The sequence below is a fragment of the Centropristis striata genome, chromosome 20 (assembly GCF_030273125.1).
Source record: "Centropristis striata isolate RG_2023a ecotype Rhode Island chromosome 20, C.striata_1.0, whole genome shotgun sequence".
Lineage (NCBI taxonomy): Eukaryota > Metazoa > Chordata > Actinopteri > Perciformes > Serranidae > Centropristis > Centropristis striata.
Window position 1 is genome coordinate 13,885,125 of NC_081536.1, and position 12,762 is coordinate 13,897,886.

Here is a 12,762-nt window from a genome sequence, read left to right on the forward strand (position 1 = left end):
GCACTTGAGTAAATGTACTAAGGGTCATCACTGTAAGAGATTGGTAAGGGCTATCTTCCTTGTTCAAACTGCAACAGAATAATGGGAGATGGATGTTTCTAATGATTTTTTAATGGTAAAAAATCAATTCAGCCACTGTGTTTGTGTAGTGTACCACAAATTTGGCAAATTTGTGGATGAATTTTTTCCAGGAGTATGACTTCACTAAAGCTGTAGGTGGTTGATTTTAACTCAGGGAAACATACATTAATATTTGACCCGGAAAAAAAGCATTGCTGTGGGCATGAACCCTTTAAAAGGTCTTCTTATGCGTCATATAAAGCAGATATTCAGCTAGGGAACATAGAAACCTGGGGACAAAGATAAAGAGACCAGATAGAGATCCACCTGTTCTGTGTACCGTCACATTTAGATTACAACTCCTACACTCAGCCTACACTATCAGAAACTTTCACTGTATTCAGTTATCATGCAAATAAGATAATGTGTCACGGATGATCAGCAAACATCTCATCAGAGCAGCAGCATTTCATTTCATCTAGATATTTCCAGTAAATGAAATGGAAATATTCCACTCTGCCACTCGAGAGGCAGAACAGGCTCTCTGTGTTGACCCTGATTAAATCCGAGGCAGCGTTATGTAAACAACACACCAACCATGACAGTTTGTTAATCACATGTCACGCTGTACGCACTGCAGGTAGCTGGTACTTTTACAGATCGCCCTTTGGCTGTGTTCGTCTGTGTGCATGACACGGCTGTCCTATTTATGGGTATTTTGTCGTGCTGCTCGTAATATATCACAACAGCCGAGTTATTGTCTGAGAATTGGGTGTTGCCCTCTCAAATCTGTGTCACATTACCGGTGGCATTTGTAAAGGTTAGAATAAAAGGCTGAGATTTAAGAAAAAAAACACGCTTTTTTATGAAAGCTGAGGTAACATTTTCTCTTGTAACGCCATCACAGGACACAGGAACTTTAGGATTTCTCAGCAACACTGTCCTGAGACACTCCTGTTGGAACTAAACCAGTCGTGGGACATCAACCTCCCAGCAACATTTTCCATCCCACTCTGTGCCACGTTGTTTACAGCCCCAGGCTGTGCCGCAGACGCCTCATTTTCCTGAGTGTCTAACATTTACCTGCTCATACAATTCATTCAGATACAAAATACCAGCTTCATCTACTCGTCTCTGTGAAATGTGAGAGGCAAACTGTAAATACACACACAATAATGACGAGAAGGTTGAAGTACAAAGTTTTATTTGAACTCATTGAAATGTGAAGGAACCCACTGCCCTGTTATTCTTTGTGTTAGTTTAGTTAAAGAATTTGCTGTGTGCACAAGCATGGTGTAACATGCAAACAGAGATCAAAAGTAATATGTAGACAGACCAGTGTGACAAAAGCTAAATGATCCCTAATTAATAGATTAGAGTGAAAAAGTAAATTGGTGTATTTTTCCTCTCATTAGTAGGTCATAAATATTAAATTCTGTGGTGCTGGTGCAGCCTTTGCATGCTTTTTGGCTACCGTGCTTCTATTTTATATTCACATTTTGTGCAACACAGGTGACGTGTCACAAGTCACCTAAACAGCAACATTGACAAAAAAATTCCAAAACACAATGTACAAAAATTACAAAATAAATATGCCTCTTTTTAAGTCTTTTTCTTCTGGATTTGCGATAAAATATGCTTACAAAGCTCTTTTTGAACATCAACCTTGGCACTTTTCATTAATATTAAGATGAGTCCTTGTTGTTTCCTTGACTTAAAGGAAAAAAACAGTGTTGAAAACATAATTCATGCAGCAAGTGTGAGAAAAAGGTCATCATACGTCGAGTTTGGTCTAACAAGTTTGCATCGAACAGAGGCGAGGACGCTCTCTGCACACAAAGAGCTGCTGCTCTGAAGAACCTGCAGCTAACAATTTTCATTCCAGTTGTGGGGAAGCAGAGCTGTAGGTGCAGAGGCTCTCATGTTGTAGCCCTTATCCAGCTTCTCTTTCCTTCCTCTGGCTCTGCTGTCCACTAATGATGCTGGATTTCATTTCACTGCTCATTAAATGAACATTTTGCAGCAGGTCCTGCCTTCTGACGCTGGTGGAAAGACGTATCCCCGGGAATGAAATTAAGAGAACCTCAAACTGACCAGAGCACATCAGATCTGCAACCAAAAGAGGGAAAAAATATTCAGCCACACAATACGTGTCAGCAATGTGTCATTGCATGTTATTTTAAAAGCAATTAGAGCATCAGACCTGACTAAATGTGGCTTGCGATCAAAGTATTTACATACTAAAAACACTGACTTTAAGTGCAGGAGTATGCAAACGAAAACCAGTGCTGCTGTGTTAATCTTGTCTTGTGCTTTGAAATGAGGTCAAAGGGCTTTAATGAATGTGCGAAGTGTGCAGCTATGTCCTCCTCCTCTCATGTCTTTGATCAGGGCCACTGACTACAAAGCTTATTGAGAACCACAGCAGCACGTACAGTGGCTCACACCCCAACATCACAGACTGGTTAGACTCGATCAAACGTGCAGTAATGTAACTGTGCCTCAGGACTGTGTATAAAAATGCTTGATGATCATATAAATTTATTGCATATCTGCATGTTTTTTGCATTTCTATTTTGACAAAATCTGACCAGAGGGTATGAGAATATCAATTGGGAACTTGGGAGTGTTTCATGCAGTAAATCCCCAGGGAGGATATCTAACTCTCTCTGTCTCTCCTCTCCCTCCTTCAGCAATAAGGTCAGACGAGTGTTTAATTAATGCTGCCCTCTGACAGAAGAACAACAGTGCGATGCAGCAAAAGGACACTGATAAGGAAAGAAACTTGTGATGCAAGTGAAAAGAACAAAATATCTGAGTTTCCTTTCATTAAAGACAAAAACTGCAAAAGAACTATCAAAAATAAAACTGACAGTCTGAGAGTCAGGTTGAAAAAGGTTGGAAGATTTCCATTAATTCTTCAGTGTGAAACATTTCTTTTATAAATGAGTTGTTCACTTGAAACCCTACGTTTGCAACTAAATTAAGCCGGCATTGTCCGCTCAAATTTTCAAAGCACTATTTCCCATTTGTTAAGTTTCTAGCGAGCTAACTCAAAACATGGCACATTGTGTGTATTTGACAAATTAAATGAATACTTCACCCTTAAAACAGACCATTTGTATATCAGTGAAGAAAACTTCATTAAACCCTTCATGAATTGAAGCAGCTGGAGGCCATGTTTAACAGCAGGAAAATTATATCTATGAACTTGCAATATGCCAGTGCAAGCATTGTGTGAGGGAGTTTATGTAGAGGTGTTATAAATAGTAAGATTTCAGCAAAAATGTCTTTTGGAAGTAGTGAGAACAATTCAAGATAAGACAGGGTGAGTAACTGATAAACACATGATAATTTTAAGGGTGAAATATTCCTTTAATGGATTTATTTGGCAAAAACATGTCTACATGTCTATTTTCCAATGAAGTCCCTTAAATTTGCAGTAATTCCCATGGAAAATTTGCACCTTGCATAATTCCAGAATTTTGCAACCCTATTTGAGCATGAAGCTGCTCTGACGCTCTGGTAGCACGAAATTTAAGCCTAGGAGTTTGTTTAAATGTCTCGCATGGTTGGGTTCCTCTCATAAATGAAATATGCTTCTGGAAGTGATACAGTGTGTGTGTGAATCAGACTGTGAGCAGATGGTTTCATTCGTGCATCTCTGAACCTAAACTTTTGCACAAATTATAAACAACCCGGCAGTCTGATCAACAAGCTGTTAGCATACAGATGGATTTAAATCGAGCAAAGTGTGAGATAACATTGTATCCAGTCTTTGGTGCAGAGACGATGCACTCTGACTCCATGATCTATTCCTTTAAGTGCATGTTTGGCAAAGTGCCTGTGTAGGAGATGTGTTGGTAGATATAAAAATGATTTACCTTGCATGCTCTTGTTGAATGCTGCGCCCCACAGTCTGTCATCCTGCGTTACAGTCTCATGCAGGGTGCCACTCAGCAGTGGAGCTGAGACACAGTCAGTGTTTTCCTTCTAATCCACTCGTGTCAAACGAGTCCAGCACACAAAGCTGTAGCCGTCACTGCTGCAGCTCTTCATGCTGACAAACAGCCAATCAAAAAGCTTCTGTGTCCTGCTGGTTCTTGACAGGTTGCAAAGTCATATTCCATAATGGTGTCCATTACTTTTCCCAAAGCGCTTTAAAACTGGCATTAAAGTGCATCAAATTCAATAATACTGTCAAGTTTTCTTCATATTAACACTTGGTGAAATAATCGCTTATTAAATTTCTTCAGTTATGTAAAAGTTAATTAACATTAATTCCTTGTTTATTCTTTGATATCCTATAAATTGTGTATATAATATGGATCCATATAACGTGTATGTAAATGTGTGCTTAATGGCGATTTGTTACCTGTTTGAAGTAATTGCAGAGATCAGTTGAAACATTATAATAAAGTTACATAAGGCTACACCTTTAATAACCATTTTTAATGGACTGTGAGCCTCAGCTGCAAATTATGTATATGCTAATTTTGGAGTTGCAAATATTCCAAATATAATTAAAAAGTTAACTTGCATATCAGGTAATTACCAATACTTTGTTAATTATCACTGTGAAAGTAATTGATTTAACCTACCATTTTTAAAACCACATATAATGACTATTTGAATTACTTATAGTCATCAAAAAACAATCTAATTAATAATTAAGAAATCTTCTGTTTGGTTATTGACTTATCTCTAAATTATTGTTAATCGTAACATTAAATAAAGATTAGTTCACCATTATTGAGGGCTGGTGCCAAGTTAGTGTATATAATCTTGTGTTGGTTATTGCAATCGATTAAGTCAGCATTAAAAACGAAAACACTGCAAACCAAGTTCCCTTTGCTCCCCACGTCCATCTCCCTCAATATTTATATAATGTGTGAATGTCATGTTTAAAAATGCATAGGCCATCTGTGCACTTGTCAGTGCAAACAAACTTTGGCTAGCTGCCCTCCAGTTTGAATCAAGCCAAATATGGCCGCTGCACAGCAGAAGTCTTCACATGTATTTATATTCCCATGGGGCTCCGCTCCTCAGTGGAGTCCGTGTGTCGCTTTGTGCTTAGTGGATCAGAGATCTTTCTGCGGCTGAGATCTCAGCCCTGATCCTCGGATCGGACTACAGACTGACTGCAGAAGTCCTCCTGGGCAGTACTGAGGTGAGGTAGATTGCACTTTATTTCCGTTTCATGCTCCTTCACTGGCATTTCTTATTCTATCTTGTTATGTGTTGGGAAGATTGGGAATTAAGGTTAACAAGCAGCTAAAAAAGAAGGAATGTCTCAAAGAAAAAACTAAAAGTAAAGAGACTCTCATTGTGTTAGTCCTCAACAATAATGAGTCATATGACAGGCACTTCAGCACCAGGTAAGAACACGACAGTCTTCCCACCACAGGGGGAGCTACATCTTCTACACGGAGCTCTCGTCTGGCCTGGGCAGCAGCTGAGTGTGTTTCCTCTTCTCTAAGATCCTGTTGAGCTCCTCTGCGAAGGAGTAGCAGGACGGCGACATGCTTTCAGACTCGCTCTGCCTCAGCAGCACGTAGCTGTTGCCGTTCATCCTCCTCAGGACGCTGGGCAGCGTGGCTGACAGCCCGTTGGGGAAGTCACACTCTGGAGAGGGATGTTGAGGAGTTGGTGGGAGAGGAGGAGCCGGGGGAGGAAGATCCTTATTGGGTGATGTGTGTCCTTCACCGGGGACGATCTGGAGGAAGCCTCCATCCTGGATGTTGCCGTTGTGCTGCTTTGAAAGTCCATTACAAATGCCGTTGCCATTACAATGACTTGAGATGGTCTTCAGCTCCATGTGGGCGGAGTTTCTGTGCTGTTTTTTGCTCCTGCTGTGCCTCTTATTGTTCGGGTAGGCAGAAGCTGCAGCTCGTAACGAGTACTTCCCTCTGTTGCCCACTCGCAGGCAGAAGCCCACGTAGACAAGGACCACGGTGAGGACCACACACAGGCCTCCGAGGACAGTGATGAGGGACAGATACATGGCCTCCATGTTCCTGGGGGAGAGGAGCTCTGAGCGCGGGAGGAGAGGGGCAGGAGGAGGTGGCAGGGGCCTCTCGGACGAGGGATTCTCAGTGGGTGCTGTTAGGGTGCCGAAGAAATTGTAAGGGTCATCAGTTGGCTCAACAGGTGGCGGAGGGGGCAGGTCCAAGCGGATGGTGACGTTGTAGGAAACCATGGCGACCTTGATATTGTTCTCCACAGCGTAGCAGGTGTACAGGCCACTCTGGTCCTGCCGGGCCTCAATGATCAGCAGACCGTCTGTGCCAGTTCTGAATCCAGAGTTGAGGCCGTAGCCCTGCAGCTCGCTGCCATCCAGAGTCCAGAGGGGCGTGGCCAGGTTGGAGCTGAGCTCACACTGCAGCAGCACGTCATCGCCCACACGCACTGCGCGGCTCCGCACGATTACGTCTGCAACACACATATTAAAACAGTGAGTCTAATTTCACATTAAAACAAAACTCACAATTTAGCCCCTGATTCATTTTATATGTTAATTACTTAACGCCTACTAAATTTCTCAAAGGCAGTCATAAGTTATTGAAGCGTAAACTTTAATTCCTGCCATCATGTTACCTTATACAGAGAGAACAACGAAGGGCTAGAGGATGCTACATTTTATCAGATCGAAATTATGAACTGAGAGAAGGCATTTGCCTGCCTTGAATATCAAACAGATTTCTCTCTTGAGATGGCAAAAATGTGATTAAAGAAGGGAAGGGAGGATTTTGCCAACGCAGTGCGCATAATCAACTTTCAAAGAGGCCTTCATGCCATCTGATGACAACTATGCATCTTTCGAGTCCTTCCTAACATTCTCTATTTTTAATCTTCCTTTCATCTTTCACTCCGTTAAAAGCAAACTTTCTTTTTTTAAGCAGCAGCACCTAGCTGCAGATGAGATTTTTTCCGTACCATCTTGAGTGTTTTCACATCCTCTGCTGCCATGCTGGATGTCTTGGATTAAAGTGGATCTGCAAAGAGGGAGAACACATAACAAAAGTATATTAGAACAAACAAGACAGTATTGTCTGTACGTATACTGAGATGTCTATTTCATGCTGTATTCCACCCCGTATCATTTATTTCCTCCAAAACAGTTTTTTACTTAGTAAGCGAATGTGTCCAGGTTTAATCAGTACACTTTAAGGACACAGCTGCATGTTATGTTTACTATCACAGCCAGCTTCATGTTTCTGCCAGCATCGTGATTACGCAACAGTTCTGGGAGTTGACACTGTGACAGGGCACTGTGATACTTGAGGTTAGTCAAATCAAACACAAAAGGGCACCTACCACACTTTCATCATCTGATCCAATCACACACGTACACATACGTGCAACTTTCCGCACCCACCTGTCTGCTTGTGCCATTACGTCCACACACTGGGCTCCGCTCCAGGCACAGTGAGGGTCCCTGGCAAAGATGCAGTCATAGCAGGAGGTGTATCTGTGACAGTTGGAGAGGGGAAGCTGCACCACGCCTGATGAAGAGCCAACGTACACACTCATCTGGTGTGGAGAGAGGGGATTTAAATATTGTAGGATTGAGATTACGTCTTAAATGTGTGTGTGTGTGTGTGTGTGTGTGTGTGTGTGTGATGGTCAAACATGCTACCTGTTTTGCAGAAAGCAGCAGGTTGGTAACAGGTTGAGGCTCCTGAAATAGTTGAAGCTCCTCGATAATGTGGAGCTGACCCTCGATTTCTACAGCTTTATGTAACCAGCCTTCATCTGAATGACACATTCAAAGAGGAGAAACATTGAATTTGAACATTGGAAATAAAAGGACCACACCAACCAGTACACTTTACTGCAAGCTGAATATAATAAGCATTTGATTTCCTACCTTTGTTTTTTTAATTATTTCAGTTTTCAATATCAATTAACTTGCAAACACTTGAACCTGGCACTTAAGATAGGCAATCACCTTCTTTGATTTTATCTCTTATCATAATTACAACATTGTTGAGTGTGAGTGGAAATGCAGTCTCAGTTTGTGTATTCAAGACGGTTCAGGCATCAAAGGTGTGGAGTTCTCTTATAAAACACAAACAAATTGTCTTATTCACATTGATTTTTTTTTCTTTTCTTGTGGGTTTTCTTAAAAAAAAGTTGGTGTATATAATGAATTGTGTATTATAGGTGGACAGCTATGGTTATGTTTATATTTGCTATTATTTTGTCTTTAAGTATACAGTATATGTTAGTATATATATACAGTATATTTTTGTTATTTATGACGACAGGGGACAGTGCTGGGCGATATGGCTGAAATCTTCTATCCCCTTAGTCATTTCACATCTCGATGTTGATATATATCACAATATAGCATGTTTTTCTGGTAATTATATTTTGAAATAACCACACGGTAAAGCCTATTTTTGCATCATCCATGTTAACAAAAAACAGCACCTTTATGTTTTGTACGATAAGAACGTAAAATGTTGTCCGAAAAACATAAAAAGTGCCAGTTCACTTGCACTATATAAATGTATCTCATTTTAATATTTATTATTATCATAACGCAGAGCTCAAGCTGCAAGGCAGTTTTTATTGCACATGGGCAAAATATGTAGTATTGCTGAGATGCAGAGAAATCTGTAAAACTTTTGACTTTTGAAGATTATGACCGTGTCAGAATGTGTAAAAATGCAGCGTTAGTTTAATGCTAGTAGAAATAGAACATCTAGTCAGTAATAGAGGTGGCTGAGATGTAAGTTTGGATAAAAAGTGCCCGTGCCAGGCCAGTTTCCAGCTTTAAGCTTACTTAATGCTAAGCTTACCATCTCCTGGCTGTACTGTGGCTTTGTAAGAAGTGTGCAGACATGGGAATGATATCAATTCATACACACCTGTGCCCATGTACAACACATGGTAAGTTTGTCCATCTAAGCCTTGGATCATGTGTACGGCCATGTGTGTGTAGTCTGTGGTCCGCCTGAACAAAAGGGGGCGTCTGTCTGAAGGCTGGACCTGCTGGGACATCAGAGGATGCCTCCTGACAAAGTTGAGCACATCATCAGGCAGGGAAGTGGAGACATTGATGCCCCTGGCCCTCAGAGCGTCCGTTACACACTGCAGGAAAAGAAGCCAAAGACAGCAATGAGAGAAGGGATGATGAGCGAGAAGCAAGTCATGATTTGGGCTGCGGGGGGAAAAAAGAAACATTTTAGGCTCATTTGTAATAAAGTTCTCTGTAAATAGAGTCGGATTGTGGAAGGCAGAGAGGATGTCACAAGGCTTAGCGGGATGGTCTGCGGGGGAAATTAAAGGATCAAGAAGAAAATGCGAGCCTGTGGAAGACAGTGTCTGGGGACTCTTCACATGGACAACAATGAGACCGTGTGAGTTCAGCAGCCGGCTCGAGCTGACATGCGGGCGACTCAGCTCTCTCAGCACCTGACTAAGGGAACAACTTCCCTTCAGCCAACTCCTCTAAGAAGCTTTCACGCTTCTGAAGTTAAAACCCTTGACCGCTTCTCCTTTCCATTTAATAGCAACGTTAAAAATTAAGTCCTACAAAGTGTTGAAGTGACACTACAGTGGATAATGTCTGCTCCTGCTAACGACGCCACAGCCCTGACTGCCACAGTAAGCCATTGTCGCCAAAGCTATGGACTGGAGTTAATCGCCATGAAAATGGGTTTCATTGACATAAGCTGGTTGTGTTTTGAGCCTCATCCTTGAGGCTGCCACTCATTCTGTCTATCATTTTCCCTTCATCTTTGCTCTGAAACAGTTTCATCTGCTCTCTGTTGGGGTTTTCTGGTGTGAATCCTTGGAGGGAGACGTTTCTTCTGTGGTTTATGTTTTGTTTAAGAGTAGCTGTGAGTGTTTACCGTTCCAGGTCGTGGGTCGGGGATCTTTCCAGTGTATTCCTTCCACTTAGAGCCGGAGTCCTGGTTCTCCATGTAGGGTCCTTGAAAGGCCTCTTGGACTTCAGACAGAGAGAACCGACACACCGCAGATGCCTTCACGTTTTTCCTGAAGACAGCAACACACAGTAAGAAAAAGACCAGAGCACAGGCCTCGAACAACAACAGCAGTAAACCCAGTGTTGCCATAGGGATAGCAGTGGAAGTACAGTAGATCAGTGGCTCACCTTATACATAAAAGGGCCAAGTGGGAGGAAAGCGCAGGAGAGGGGAAGGGGGGAGGGGAAGAGCACTGTCAGAGATAGTACCGAGATGATTAGAAGTCATACATCTCTGAGGAGAGTAGGAGGGAAGGAGGAGAGAACTACAAAATGGTTTCAGAGGTGTAGTAGGAGTTGAGGTAAGAGGAGCTCAAGCTCAAGAGGAGACAGCAGCATCCCAACAACAAAAACGCTGAAGATAATCGTTTTTTATGCTTTTCACAACCCAAAATATTTTGCTTTGCAACAGCATTCACTTTTCAGCTGATGCATCCATGCAGTAAATTAACCACATTGAAAAGTGAAAAGTTCCTGAAGTAAGACCCCGTTTTAGACTCAATTAACAGCTATTTTCTGCAATAGCCATTAATGCATTTAAATCAAGTAATTTCCTTTCCTTATTATAGTTGTGACTGACTGTTACCTGTTGATTCCCTGTACACTCTGCAATTATCTCCTAAATTATCTTTTTATCTTGAGAAAATATGAGATATGTTTGTATCAAGGCAGTTTAGGGTTTTAAATTTGTAGATAACTTTTAATTTTGCAAGGAAATAACGGAACAAGAAGGAGCAACCACAGTGAGGAGTTAAAGGTGATAAATCTTCTGAGCAAGGTGACTACTTTATTGTGTCCTGCTGTTGTGTGGGAAACTACTGGCACCATGTGCAGCATATAATCAGGTCACAATTGCAAATATTTATGACTTACTTCTTTGTTTAAAAAATGTGACTTTGTTTGGTTGTGCTGTAAACAGATTCACCAGGAGTTTGTCTGTTGTGTCACCAGGACTGATATCTAAATGACTTAGACTTTAACTTATTCTTAGCTCATCTAAATCTGCATTTTTAATTAATATTCTCTCCTCAAACTGCTGTAAAACTTTTCCACCCAACTTCTCAAGTTCTCCTCTCTTTCATCTCGTCCCTTCCTGTCTCCTTCGACTGTCTCAACGTATCGATTTCTGCCTTTCATCTTTATCTCACTCGTTTACATTTGCAACCTCAAAGTCCCCGTCAGATGGAGTTCTTGACAACACACAAGCTCCCACTCACCACTCCAGGCCGAAGATGCCGTAGAAGAGCGTGTCCTGTGGCATGAGGCCAGGCATGACGAACACGCTGCGCAGCATGTTGAAGTGGAAGTCATATTCTGGCAGGGAACATGTCAGCCGGGCCTTGAGGAAGGACGTCCAACGTTTCTGGAGAGTTAAACGGCCTCCCCGGTCCCTCTGAGGGAAGGAGAAAGAGAGGAGGAGGAGGAGGAGGGAGTGGAGAGGGTCATATGAGGTAAGGCATGGATAAATGAAAAACATGCTGAACACTCAGCTCAAGGTGGCACACAGGGGGGGATGTGAGCCTTCTATCGAGCGCAACAGATGGCATGGGAAAGCAATAGTGATACTTTCAATAAGATTAGACTCCCATAGGTAAGACGCCCCGCTGTCTACAGGTTTGTGTGTTTTTGTCACTCAGCAGACTGCAAGCACAAGGTTGAAAAATTCATGACAGGTTCACAATTAAAGAGCTTGACTCAAGGCCACGATTCCTTTTGAAATCCAGCAACTGACACCATCCTTTTGATTTTAACTTTTAAATGCATTCAGCCTGTGGCGTACTGCACACATGCCACCTCGAGGCATTTCTATTGAGATGGAAAAAAACAAACAGGCAGCCAAATTTTCAGGGAGAGAACTTGCGAGCTGGCTTCATTTTTAAGGTACCACAGGAGAACAACGAGGTCATTACACCGTACAGTTGGCTCTCACTATTCTTAACCCATTCCTGGGAGGTGGGAAGTGTAAATCATTCACATTTTAGGCAGCAGAGGATGCTAAACAGTCTGTCTCTCCCTCACAGTCATCCATCCCTCTCCCTCCGAGCCACACTGACTCTGCAACCCATTCATCAGCTACACAGTCTGCTCCTCTAATCACACTGGGGCCTTGTTACAAATGCATCGCCCATCCAGCCCCTCATCTATTATAGCTCCCCCTCCTATTATCAACCAAGAATTCACTTTAGCTAGTCTGATGCAAGGCTTCGCTTCAGGTTGTAAATCATATCCTGCATCTTTTAAAATCAGCACCCACCTTACAAACGCGAGCCACTCGTGCCACCCGGCTGTGGCTGTAGGTTGTCGTCTGCTCCTGGCTCTTCTCAGTGAAGAAGTAGTAGATCTTATCATCATCGCCGGTGCTGCTGCCCAAACTCTCCCTCACCAGCGCCGAGCCCACAAAGTCCGCCTCTGTATGGAGGAGAAGGACATGCACTCACTCATACTGTGTTTTTTTCCTAATCTAACAAAGCAGCTGACACTGGCCTTTGTTTCTGCATGTTGAATCTCAAATTGGTGTGAATCATTTTTCTACTTCTTCTTTTTTTGGCATGAAGGACATGTTTCAGTGTGAAACAGTATGCAACAGGCTTTGAAGTCCGTTCCTCCTTTGGTGTCGGATGTGTTACCCAATCAGCAGTGATGTGTATAGAACTTTAATACGTTACACACTGTGCTAAGACATCGCTTGTAGAAGTTTAACTGCT

At 42.2% G+C, this 12,762-nt stretch overlaps 1 protein-coding gene across 1 annotated transcript in view; it reads right to left on the reverse strand.

Moving 5' to 3' along the window:
• Positions 1-1,229: 1,229 nt before the first annotated feature.
• sema4ga (sema domain, immunoglobulin domain (Ig), transmembrane domain (TM) and short cytoplasmic domain, (semaphorin) 4Ga) overlaps positions 1,230-12,762 on the reverse strand; it is a 31,284-nt gene continuing 19,751 nt past the window's right edge. The window contains exons 8-16 of the mRNA XM_059359179.1: positions 12,312-12,466; positions 11,275-11,450; positions 9,924-10,068; positions 8,937-9,159; positions 7,700-7,815; positions 7,439-7,593; positions 6,997-7,055; positions 3,945-6,492; positions 1,230-2,169 (exon numbers count right to left, since the gene is read on the reverse strand). Of these exons, the coding sequence (XP_059215162.1) occupies positions 5,483-6,492; positions 6,997-7,055; positions 7,439-7,593; positions 7,700-7,815; positions 8,937-9,159; positions 9,924-10,068; positions 11,275-11,450; positions 12,312-12,466 (2,039 nt within the window). The 3' untranslated portion in view covers positions 1,230-2,169; positions 3,945-5,482. The remainder of the gene's footprint in view (positions 2,170-3,944; positions 6,493-6,996; positions 7,056-7,438; positions 7,594-7,699; positions 7,816-8,936; positions 9,160-9,923; positions 10,069-11,274; positions 11,451-12,311; positions 12,467-12,762) is intronic.